This window comes from Dipodomys merriami, unplaced genomic scaffold, assembly GCF_024711535.1.
Source record: "Dipodomys merriami isolate MVZ:Mamm:240054 unplaced genomic scaffold, mDipMer1.0.p SCAF_20, whole genome shotgun sequence".
Lineage (NCBI taxonomy): Eukaryota > Metazoa > Chordata > Mammalia > Rodentia > Heteromyidae > Dipodomys > Dipodomys merriami.
In genome coordinates this window covers 8,987,607-9,000,318 of record NW_027203382.1, presented here as the reverse complement: position 1 = coordinate 9,000,318, position 12,712 = coordinate 8,987,607, and the positions used below count along the sequence as shown (strand labels likewise).

The following is a 12,712-nucleotide window of genomic DNA, read 5'->3' as shown; positions in this document are numbered from 1 at the left end:
ATGAAAATTCAATGGGCCAGTTCTTCAAATGGGCCTAGTAATCCTTTCAATTCTTACTAGTAACTTTGTTTTCTCACTCACTAAGAATAACAACTGCTTCAAACTTTCTTTTGTCTCAAATCTCTTAGGCAAGCCATCCCACTATCAGTTTAAACTTCATCCCCCCCAAAAAAAAAAAAAAGAGAAGCCATCAGAAGGGACTGTTAACCTTTCTCACTACTAAATCTATAGAGGAAACACTGTATATGATAGAAATAAAAGGCCTATTCTCAAGCTCTTAATCTTATCTTCTCTCACCTTCCCAAGGACTTTACTTGTACCACAACCCTCTACCTTTCCTGAATATTCTTTCTAATAGGAACATGTTCTTCACACATAAATGAGCATTTGAATCTTGATTCTCTCACCCACAAAACAAATAGAGTTAGAATGTCAACCATTAAAGAATAAACTTTAAGATATATTAGTGTCAACAGGTACTTTGACACATTCAGATTTTGAGAACCTGGCCTTGATAATTCATCAATAGAGAAACATACAATTAAGAGTAGCAAAAATAATTTATCCTACTCATAGAGTAAGGTAAGGAGATATTAGTCTAACCACTTTAGTGATTCTTCTAAATGGTTTTACCACTCATGTTGCAATTGAAGAGTAAATGATTCAAATTTTACAGTAATACATATATTGGTAACATACTTCAGAGTACAAGAAACAAATATTGGTTACCTTACAATGTTTCAAAGCTTCTTTGTATTCTTTGTTTCTGATTGCATCTCTTGCACTTTTTAAAGCAGTCTTCACCTCTTTGCTGGACATTCTATTACAGGAAAAAAGCTTGAGTGACTGTAGAATAACTGTAATTGTTTAAATAAACTTAGTCATCTGAAAAGGATGCCTGTGAGTCCCTTTATTTGGACCTTCTCTTCAATCTACTACACACATAATTCCCACATCTCTTTAGAGTGTTATTCAAATGTCAATTTCTCAAGTGAGACCTACCTGTGATACACTATTGTAAGATTAATCTTTCTAGCCTCCTACTCAGAGCCACCCCCCATACTGCTTCATACCTTTCACTTGCTTTATTCTACATCAAAGCAGTTATCACATCTCAAACACTATATGTTCTACTTGTTCATTATCTGCACCCCAATCCCACCAGAATGTGAGTTCCTTGTAGGCAGAATTTAGTCAAAGAAGATTATGGCTTTTCTTTTCAAAATCTAGTCATATATTTCTTTGGTTTTATACATGTAGATCAACCTCTTCATCGGATGTATAATACTATTAGTATACTATGTTAGTGATCCATCTTTGGGTCACTTTGTACACTTGAACATCTGAAGCCTACAAATCTACTTAATATTTACCCAACTTTGTTCTACCATCCTGATGAAATTAGGAGATAACAGTGTAGGCAGAAAATACAAAGAAAAAAAGTTTCCTTTTTTAACATTCAATTATAAGTGAATTTCACTAGTTAATTTTAAGAGACAGTAAGTTTTAAAATCTTTTTTTTTAACTAAGTACTAGGGATTGAACTCAGGCATGCTAGGCAAGTGCTCCCTACTTGTGTAATGCCTCCAACCCAAATATTTACTCGAAATATAAAAATTGAGACATTAAAAATTCAATCTATCTATTGGTAGCACTAGACTCCCCAAACAGGGAGAAAAGTAATATTGTGCCATTACAATTATATAATTTAAAGCAACATATTCATATGCTCATATCTTTTAGAATAATGTCTATAGGTGAAAACTTGAGACAGATCTTTTATGGTCTACAAATCTTGACAGCCATAGATAAAAAATTTCAATGTTGATTTCACATTCTATTTTCTCAAACCAGTTCCATTTGACAAAATAACCTATGGACTAAAAAGAAGACAACATTAATGATGACAAAAACTGATAGAGACCAATAAGAATTTGGAAGAGGCCCAGAACTGTTAGCTGTAATCCACCAGTATTAAATGGCCTCTAATCCTAGCTACTCAGAAGGCTGAGGTTCAGAAGATCATAGTTAGAAGCCAGCTCTGACAGAAAAGCTCATGAGGCTCCACCTCTAATCAACCAGCAAAAGCAGTGCTAACAATTATTTATTTTACTTAATTAAAAATGACATTCAAGTGAAATTTGAGATGTCTGTCCAAGTTTCAAAAGAATATAAAAAGTTTCAAAATAATATAAGCCCACCCCAAAATCCAGTCCCTTGCACAACCTCCAATCCCATGGGATTGCGCCCCTTGCTGTCCCTCAATAAACAGTCCTCACCTGTTGAAAAAAAAAAAGTTTCAAAATAAGATCAAGCAAACAAAGACTACAACCTATCCAGGACCAAAAAAAAAAAAATCATCCAGTTCTATCACCCAGTTTTCAATGGGAGCATACAAGATAGAATTAATCAATACTAAAACTAAATGCAGTAGGGGCTGGGAAGGTGGCTCAGTGTGTAGTGTGCTTGTCTTGCATGCATGTGGTCCTGGGTTAGATTCCTCAGCACCACATAAGCAGAAGTGGTGCTGTGGCTCAAGTGGTAGAGTGCTAGCCTTGAGCTGAAGAGCTAAGGGACAGTGCCCAGGCCCCAATTTCAGGCCCCACAACCGACACACACACAACAAAAACCTAAATGCAGTGTAGGGGCTTGAGGCAGAGCTCTAGCTTCTCAGGATTATCTTCTTTTCTCAAACTGTCCCCTAGCTCTTTTGTCTGTACAAATAAGCCTCAAGAGCTATTTGGGCAACTTATGTCTACTTCTTCCTGTGTCACATTTTACTGCTTCTTTATCCATAACCTCAGTGTTCAATACCTTTTTCTTTTTGTCTTCCCTGTTCTTTTTCTTGAAGTCAACCATCTTACCCCACTGTTCTAATAACCCATTTTCAAAAAAAGAAACAATTGTACATATTTATGGACATGTACATATGTATATGTATCAATGTACACAACCATTTATATAGTTAAACATAGAAAATGAATCAAACTAAGGGACTACTTAGGAGAAGGAGAGAAGGAAGGCAAAAGGAAAGGATGTATAACTTTAACACATTGCAAGTATTAGTGTGGCATGCAGAAACTCAATGAGATACTGTCAGTGGACAGGACTGACAGGAGACAGGTGGGCTGGTGGAGGAGAGTATGAAAAAGGTTAACTATCACCAAAATAGATTTTTTTTTTTGCAACTATCAAAATGGAAGAAAAAAATTACATGCAGCTATTTGCTGCACATGCTCTAAAGAATGCAATCTAAATCAAGAAAAAGCTGTAAGATATATGAATCATTGTTGAACCAAAGGCTAAACTAAGAAATAATAAGCAGAAGGGCAACAGGAATTTAAAAAAGAAAGAATGTTCTGTGTAAAATAATTACTTGACTAGGAAGGAGAATACATAAGGGAGAAAAGGAAAAAATATACATTATCTTTACAATAAAATTTTTTTAAAGAAAAAAATTACTTAAGTCACAAACAACTGTCTTCACAAAGAAATATTAAAATGAGTAGACTAAGTAACAGGAATGACAAGAAAAGTAGGCAGAATAGCTCAGAAAGGTCTTACGAAATAATGGGAGAAAATCAAGTTAAGTAGAGCCTAAAATTATATAACCAGAAGTCAGACAGACAAGTCTGGGCTTAAATAAAGCAGCAAGAAGGAAACCATCAAAAATTTTTAAAAACACAAGAAACACGCTACATGTTCTCTGGGTAACTGATTCTAGTATCCAATATCCTTCCACATACATGCATATCCATAAGTACAATTTCCTATGCATCAATGTAATCATCTATCCTCTTTCGTTTCCCTCTTCAGTTAGCAAAATATGCTGGAATCCAGGCTCTTTCCCTTCATGTACCATTTGTATAAATATGTATACATGTATGTAAGCATATGAGTTTCAAAGCACAAAGTAATTTGCTACATTCTAGCCCTGAAAAATAGTTCTTTTTTTTTAGAGGAGGTAGGGTAAAGCAAAAGGCACATTCACCAATTTTTAAACAAGCATTTATTGAAAAGCAACCATTTACCAGGCCTCCTTCAAACCTTTTATAAAGTAAAAACTTATTATCAAAAATGATATGAAACCCAATACTCATCCATTTGGGATATTTCCCTCTATTTTAAGTGCTTTCACCATTTCAAGTATCTTTAATTTTCTCCACAAACAGCTATTAATGCTTTTCCCTAATATCTCTCTTCCCTAATTTTCCTCACTCCCATCTGAGATTTTAAAATAAGGGCATTTGCATATTTTTTGAAAATTTTCATACAATAAATTTTTTTGTATTTCCATCACACAAAGTTTCTACCCAACGTAAGTTAACTTTAAAAATTAACAACTATATTTTATAAATTAGAAAGTGATCACACAAAAAGGCAATGTTATCCCTTGAAGTTATCTATTATATGAATTTGCATGTCCTGAAGTCTTTTGCAGCACCCTCTAGTCCTACTATAGAATCCTAGCTACTTAGGGGGCTGAGACCTGAAGATTCATGGCTCAAAACCAGCCAAGGCATAAAAGACTACAACGACTCAAAAACTCCATATCCCACTAACCAGAAAAAAAGGCAGACTAGCAAGTATGGTTCAAGTGGTAAAGTGCTAGTCCAGTAAATGGAAAGCCAGAAATTAAAACCTAGTACTACCAATAAAAAGAAAAAAAAAAAAGCACCCTTTCTGACAGAATATAGTAATAATTAGCAAAAATGATTTATGTTCAGAAGAGTGTCCAAAATAACTACGAAGCCTGAAATTGTACAAGAACTAGCATTATCAGAAGAAATTAAGGGAAGACTATGAAGAAAATAATTAGTGAAGAAATGGGAAAAGTTATTGTTCAAAGTGTGAGATTATCCAGTAAAAAACCGCAATGAATTAAAACAGTTAAAACTAAAGAAAGATCAGATTTACTTAACTAAGAACTTTTATGACTTAAGACAAATGTGGGACAGGATACTCAAAAGAAATGTGTTTCCGGGGCTGGGAAAGTGGCTCAGTGGTAGAGTGCTTGCCTTGCATGCATGAGGCCCTGGGTTCGATTCCTCACCACCACATAAGCAGAAAAAGCTGGAAGTGGCGCTGTGGCTCAAAGTGATGGAGCACTAGCCTTGAACTAAAGAGCTGAGGGACAGTACCCAGGCCCAGAGTTCAGGCCCCAAGACCAGCAAAAAACAAACAAACAAAAGAAATGTGTTTCCTATCAGTGGAGATGAAAAGGCACTGATTGAACAAACACTTGGCAAAAATACTGAAGCACTAACAATGTCAGAAAGAAAATAAAACCAGTAATCACTTAGATTCCTCCAGTACTGTGTCTTTGAGGCCTTAAAGTATTTACCTAGTTCCAACCTACTACAGCACTTGTTCTCACGACACTTCCAGAGAGAAAGTGGAAGAAAAGTTCTGAAATCATGTCATCAGAATAAGGCCTGTGAAAATAGCCATAGAGAGCAAATATAGATCACAGCAACAGTAGTATGTCACAGGAAAAAATTAAAAGTGATTAAATTAGTTTTATGGCTCCAAATACCAGCAGATGTTGTTTCAATGGAAAGTATGTTCTACAGTCCAAATTAAAACAACTTTTGGAAGTAAATCCTACACAAGAGAAAGCCTAGTTGTATTACCTTTCATAATTATTATTATTTTACGTATGCAGAGTTTTGCTTCACTAGAATGTAAGCTTCTTGTGTTCAAACTCTGGTTCACAAATAGATATTAAGCTCAGGAAATTGTCATAAATTTGTTATTGAACTCGAAACAAAATATCTAGTGAATTAGGGAAAAGACTGCTCAATTTCCAGTCCTGTTCAGAACATCTCCCTGTATAACCCTGAACCAGACATGTAACCTCCCCAAATACATTTTCTATCTGCCAGATTGTCAGGATGAGGACTACAGAAAACATCCCACGGAAAAGCATCTAGTACACAATAGGTGTTCAATAAATGCTGAATATAATGTTTACTACATAGTGCTATTTATTAACTATTTAAGGTCTTCTCTTATGATAAATATGCTATGCAAAAGCCAGATATTAATATGAGGAGTTGATTTTTAAGTAGTTCATTTTCTCTTTTTTCCAATCAAAATGGCAAAAACTAGTGCGACGTGCAATTACATGCCTATAATTAAATAAAGAAATTAGCTTGGAGGCAAACATTTCTCCTTCAGAATGATCCAAAAAGAGTTCAACCCTCAAAAGGGGGAGAGCTGATTATTCCACAGTAAAACACTGTCTTGCTGAACCCACGCCCATTCACCGAGGCCAGCACACAAGCTAACAAATCTCCCTTTTACATCTCGTTCGGGCTTGATTCCCAATCCTTTGCAATCAGCTAGAACCCCACCTAGAACCCGAAGTTCCTGGGTAGGCCCCGCTCCACCCCTGCCGCAGCACACTATGTCCTGACTGCACCAGCCGGGAGAGGCGATGGGGTGAGGGAGGCCAGACACGTCCCCGGGCCCCACCTCACCCGAGGCGTCCAGCCCCAGCCCACCGGGAACCGCCCCAGCCAACTGGTGACAGACGCGCCGCCACCTCAGCATTGCCGGAGTCCCGCACGCCCAACCCGACTACGTTTGCGCGGCGCAAAACAAACATCCCCGGGGTCCGATCTTGTTCCTATCTCTAACACTCATTTCTCCACGCTGCTCGTAAGCGCCAACTTCTGCAATAGTGACACCGACAAGGAACCCACCTGGGACAGATGCGGGGCCCCTCAAATGCCAAGCCTGGACGGAGGGCGCATGCGCCTTTACCAGGTACCCCTCACGTGACCGGGGGGAGGAGGAGGAAGAGGGGGAAATTTAGTTCGTTCGGTGTTTGATGAAAATGTCTGTGTGTTAAGGCCTGTGCGCATGTGCGCCCTCTGAGCCTTCTGGGAATTGTAGTTCTCCGGATGATGTTCTGCGTTACTGAACGGTACAGAAACCAAATTGCAAGTTCGCTGTCCCGGCGCTCCGCGGCCGAGGAGAGACTTCCAGAGGCGGCGGGCCCAGTGGCCGCGGTGCGGAACCGCCACCTGCCATGCTACTGCTATGGGTGTCGGTGGTCGCAGCCTCGATGCTGGCAGCGCCGACGCCGACGCCCGTGCCGACACCAGTGCCGACCCTGACCCCGACCCCGACCCCGACCCCGACCCCGACCCCCAACTCAGGGAACGTGAAGCCGGGAGAAGTCAAGCAGCCTAACGTGGTGCTGGTCGTGAGCGACTCCTTCGTGAGTACCGGGAGGGTCGACGGCAGTCGCTGCTGCGGGTCTCAAACTCTGTTCGGGACTGCCTGACACCCTGGTCCAAAACACGCTCGATGCACACCCCTACACCATGTACACGTGCGGACGTGTAATGCCACAGCGAATAGAACGCTTTCTGGTAACATCTTTTCTCAAATTAGCTTCCTTACGCAGGCTGGACTCGAACTCGTGTCCTGAGCGATTTCCCCTACCGTCTCAGCCTTCCTCAGCGCAAATCTTTCATGATTGTTCGTGTTTTTCAACTGTGAATAAACTTTAAGTTTGATTCCCTTGGGAAGCAAAATAATATTCTTACATCTCCATAAAAGCTTTCCAGAAAACATTTGCCACTTGGCCTAAGTTTGCAGGAATATGTGGATGAGAAGTGAAGAGATTCACTTCATTTCCTTACTAAGGTCTCTAATCCTGCAATGATTTAAATCTACTCCTTCATAATACAGAAGAATTCTATCTATGCGTATGTGTGTATATGTATATGTATATATAGATATGTGTAGTTTTAAATTGGAGCAGAAACTCGTAGAATGATCTCACAATTTCTTCCCACTTTGTGAAATATATGTATTTTCTAAGAAATATATGTATTTTCTACCTCAAAGTCCTAGAAATAATAAGCCCCTAATTGTTGTTTTCTATTCAAATTTAAGACTATGAGGAGATATACACACATATGAAAATAATCATTATTACAAATTATGATGGTGCTGGATGCACCTAACAGTTTCTTAATATATTCAAGAATACAGTCAAAGCACTCTTCAGACTCTTCAAATTTGAAATATTCCCCCTGGTTACACTATACCAGTTTATTAAAGATTCTTGAAATTAAGATCTGTTGTTTTTATAACTCTTAAGGCAGTAAGACAGGGCACTTAAACCAGTACTTGTGGCAAAAAAAATAGTACATTTTATTTTAAGGAGATAAATATAAAAGCTTTTGTAGGGAGGGAGGATTGGGGTCTTGTTTTGTTTGTAGTATTGGGATTTAAACTCAGAGCTTCACTATTACTAAACAGACACTGTAGTGTTTGAGATATGCCTCCAGCTAAAAATCTTAAAAATAATATTTCAAACCTTTATGATGTCTTGAAATTTCTCCAAGGGCATTTGCCAAATGAAAAAAGGTTTATTCAAGAAAATCTATTAAAGATACTGAACCAAGGCATAGCTTGACAGAGGCAAGTGTAGCTCAGAAGACAGGGTTCCCTGTCCTCTTAGTGTAAATCACAGGTTACTGTATCTCATCAAAAGTGACAACTACCAGCGGACTCATCTCCAAATCAAAGCTGAAGACGCTAAATTTCAGGTGGGTGAAGATGAAATATTGAGGATCCATTTTCTCCATTCACTTCACATTAGAGGACAGAGGCTCTATACCAGGTACAGCAGGCAAAGGATGCTAGTGCCTCACTTGTTCTTGCTCCAACTTACTAGTATAACAAAGATTTCAATAGGAAAAACAAACTAAGGAGACCAATCTTCTGCAAAAGAAGCAGCAGAGAGGAAATGAGAACCTCAGCATAAAATAAGGAAACTTTTAGCTACATTGCCAATGAGGAAAGGGATGCATTGATCAAGATGTATACTACTGACATTTTGAATTAAAACCCCTTTATACAACTACTTAAAGATTTTTTTTAAGACAAAAGCCTGAGTTGCCAAAAGCAGAAAGGAAAAAGCTGACATTGCCTTAGAATATAAAATAATTACATGTGAATTAACATTCCCTTATATAATAAGTAACAACTATGTCAACAGATTAGATAGATGAAATAGGTCTTGTACAGTCATATTGAAATCTTCTGCTACTGTGAATTTCATGATTAGAGTTAAATAATTTTCTTTTTTATAATGTGATCAGTTAAATTCCTTTATTCTAGGATGGAAGATTAACATATCATCCGGGAAGTCAGGTAGTGAAACTTCCTTTTATCGACTACCTGAAAGGGCAAGGCACTTCCTTTCTCAATGCCTATACAAACTCTCCAATCTGTTGTCCATCACGTGCAGGTATGGACATGCTTAATGGATCCCCAAAATATATTCTCAGTTTAAAACATTATTCCCAAAAGAATATTGAAGTCATATTTAACACCTAATAAAAGTATTTTGATATGAGATGTGTTCTAAAGTATATAGTGAGTATTGAGGTTGTTCGAATATAATATAAGGAATTTTTGTTATCTAAGATACTGATTGTATTTAAGATCTAATCATATGTTTCTGATTTATTTCCTTGTGATTCATGACTAAGAATCTTCTGACTAACCAAATGAGGAAATACACTTCCTGAAAGCGTTCAATCTCCAAAGAGATATTAAGTAGAAATTTGGTGTTGCTACCAGTTAGGATTTCTCAAACTCAAATTTGTCTCTTCTGTCTCATTTCACTTCTGTCTCAAATCTAATTGTTGACTTTTTTACAATAATTAAAAAAATAATTTTTACAATAATTTACAATAATAATTTACAATAATGTAATAATTAATAATTATGCCTACAAGTAGGCATAATTTTAATTGCAAAATGCCAGTGTCTACTGTCTGACAATTGCATTCCTTTTCTTCTATGCTTCTGTTCTATGATTATCTTCCTAGAAACCCATAACTAGGATTCAACAATATGGTTTCATCTGAAAGTTACTGAGATGATATTCTCTGCGATGGCAAGCTCTTTCACCTATATTTTCAACACTGTGAGCTACATTATCACCAATACTTAAAGGAAACCTAAACTACATTTAAATTAATTTTTCAATAATGAAACCTCGGACATATTTAAGAACATTTTTGCTCCTTTTTTATCCTGTATTGACTTGAAATCTGATCTTTAGTGGGCCACATTTACATGGCAAGTCACTCCAATTTCTTATCTACAAAATGCTGTTTATGCAGTGTCCCTTACAGCATAGTCAACATTAAAAAAGTGATAAATAAACTCCAAAATGTTACAGATAACAGACTGCCTAAAAGAAAGAGAAGAGATAGTAGTAACAGAAACTAATATTGAATTGCACTTACTCTATGTGACAATATTCTAAGTGCTGTATATGTTAATGTATATAATTCTCAAAATATTTCTACAAGGTAGATAACACCATTATCCCCATTTTTTCAGGGGAAAACTAAAATATATACAAAGTTAGGTAACTAATCAAAAGCCACTCACTAAGTTCAGTGATTGGTATACAAACCCAGGTAATTCCTGAGGCAGCTCTCAGAAAGCATTTTTTTAAAGAAGAGAAGAAAGCTTATTCCAATGGGGAAAAAAAAAAAGAGCATCTGTTAAATTAGCAGTCATAGAAAATGACTCAATTTTTTATGAAGATACAGTGAGAGGACAAGGAATAGGGAAAATCCGTAAAGATGCAGGTGAGACAAGGTCTACACTTAGTTGATTGATTTTTTTTCATTTTTTTATTGTCAAGGTGATGTACAGAGGGGTTACAGTTACTTAAGTAAGGTAATAAGTACATTTATTGAAAACTTGTTACCCCTTCCCTCATTTTTCTCCCACTTTCCCTCCCCACAGTTGACTGATTTATGATGTAGAAATTAACCAAAAAATACTTTAGAGATTGCTTTTATGTCCACAAATGGCTAGTTATGCAGGCTTTGTATTTAGTCCCCACTGAAATGCAGCTTAAATACTGTAAGCAACTTGACTTCTCAGACCCAGTCAACTCATCTATTAAATGGAAGAAGTAATTCCTTGCTGAGTAGTCCTACAAATAAAGTGAGATGTAATTATAAATGTCTTGTAAGTTTAGTACTTCATAAAGGTATGTCTTATTCTAGAGCATGCACTCCAAAGTAGTAGATTTCTCTTTGAGTACTTGCCTTAATATTTAAAAAAAACATATTAAACTTTAATCAAAATTTCTTTGTTTTCTCTCTAGCAATGTGGAGTGGTCTCTTCACTCACTTAACAGAATCTTGGAATAATTTTAAAGGTCTAGATCCAAGCTATACAACATGGATGGATGTAATGGAGAAACATGGTTACCAATCACAAAAATTTGGGAAAATAGACTATACTTCTGGACATCACTCTGTTAGGTAAAGCCAAACAAAACAAAAATAATCCTAATGATTGCCCTCTGCTATTATGCATTCATTTGCTTTTGTTAAAAATGTTATTTAAAATATATGTTAAAATTATATTAAATTTCTTAGTTCCTCAATTGTGTTAGTTTGGATAAAGCATCAGCACTCTATAATCTTCTTAAAATATTAAAATTGCTAATATTCTTGTAATTTTGTTTGCAAGTCTATAGGTAGCATTTGTGAGACTGTTTAGCTCTTGAGTTATTTGGGTTGAGTTTCCATGATATAATGGCAACTTTATCAATTATTTTACAATGTGCTTTTTAAACCATAGTCCACTATTTGCCCTTTTCAGTTCTGTCCAATTTACTCTTAACTTTTTTTTACCTTTCATTTTAGTAAACCCTAAAAATTCAGGTAGGCAGTTTATCTGGAGGTATAATTCAGTGGTACAGTACATGCTTAGCATGCACTCCGTCCTCAAAAAATAAATAAATAAATCAGACAGCCAAGCATTGTGGTTAAAGTAAAGGGCTAAAATAGATTGCCTATTTTTGAATTCCAATCTTCCTGTTTACCACTAAGTTTGTAATAGTGTAATTTTGGACACATTGAAGCTAACTGAAGTTTATTTCTCTAGAATATTCACTCACCAAGCTACTACCACCATTTCTTGCCCAAATTACTGGAACTGTACTCTTGCTCTATCAAATCCAATTCTAGCCATCAAAAATGATCTTCCTAAATTACATACCTAACTGATCACATAATTTATGTCTCACAATCTTTCTATTGCCAGGCTCCAGTGTCTCACACCAGTAATCCTAGCTGCTCAGGAGGCTAAGATCTGAGGATAGTGGTTCAAAGTCAGCAGGAAGGTCCATGAGACTCTTATCTCCAATTAACCACCAGAAAACTGGAAGTGGCGCTGTGGCTCAAAATGGTAGAGTGCTATCTTTGAGTGAAAAAGCTGAGACTTATCTCCAAGTAACAGCCAAAAATAAAGCTAGAAGATGTGTGGCTCAAGTGGTAGAATGCTTTCCTTTAGCCTAAAAGCTCAGGAATAGTACCCAGGCCTTGAGTTCAAGCTCCAAAACTGGAACAAGAAAACAAACAAACAAACACTTCACATCTACATGGTTTTTAAGACCCACATCTAGCCTCTGTTTATTTAATTTCATATCACTCTCTCATCCACAGTATACACCTGCTCTTTAAAATTTTCTGTAATGTACTTTTTGTTGACTACTCCCCAAGTTTGTCCTGTGAAAAATCTTCTTGTATTCTGTCTTGGGAATGTAGCAGAAAGACAGGGACAGAGAGGAGATAATACATGTGGCTTTGAATCAGCAGAGCACAGCTGAATGTACAGCTACCCTGCTACCATTCTTGTAAACTTGGGC

The 12,712-nt window shown here is 36.8% G+C and overlaps 2 protein-coding genes across 4 annotated transcripts in view; one reads left to right on the top strand and one right to left on the bottom strand.

Moving 5' to 3' along the window:
- Skic3 (SKI3 subunit of superkiller complex) overlaps nucleotides 1–12,712 on the bottom strand; it is a 148,956-nt gene that overhangs the window by 84,641 nt on the left and 51,603 nt on the right. The window contains exons 1-2 of one of the 2 annotated variants that reach the window (XM_070031055.1): nucleotides 6,708–6,776; nucleotides 730–820 (exon numbers count right to left, since the gene is read on the bottom strand). In XM_070031055.1, the coding sequence (XP_069887156.1) occupies nucleotides 730–819 (90 nt within the window). In that variant the 5' untranslated portion in view covers nucleotide 820; nucleotides 6,708–6,776. Of the gene's footprint in view, nucleotides 1–729; nucleotides 821–6,707; nucleotides 6,777–12,712 lie in introns of those variants that run through there. The other variant, XM_070031056.1, reaches the window with a different exon arrangement.
- Nucleotides 6,905–12,712, top strand: part of Arsk (arylsulfatase family member K) — a 32,576-nt gene continuing 26,768 nt past the window's right edge. For both annotated transcript variants that reach the window (XR_011373721.1, XM_070031058.1), the window contains exons 1-3: nucleotides 6,905–7,228; nucleotides 9,145–9,274; nucleotides 11,162–11,321. Coding sequence is in view for 1 of the 2 variants with exons in the window: in XM_070031058.1 (XP_069887159.1) it covers nucleotides 7,037–7,228; nucleotides 9,145–9,274; nucleotides 11,162–11,321 (482 nt within the window). In the remaining variant the exon portion in view is untranslated. The remainder of the gene's footprint in view (nucleotides 7,229–9,144; nucleotides 9,275–11,161; nucleotides 11,322–12,712) is intronic.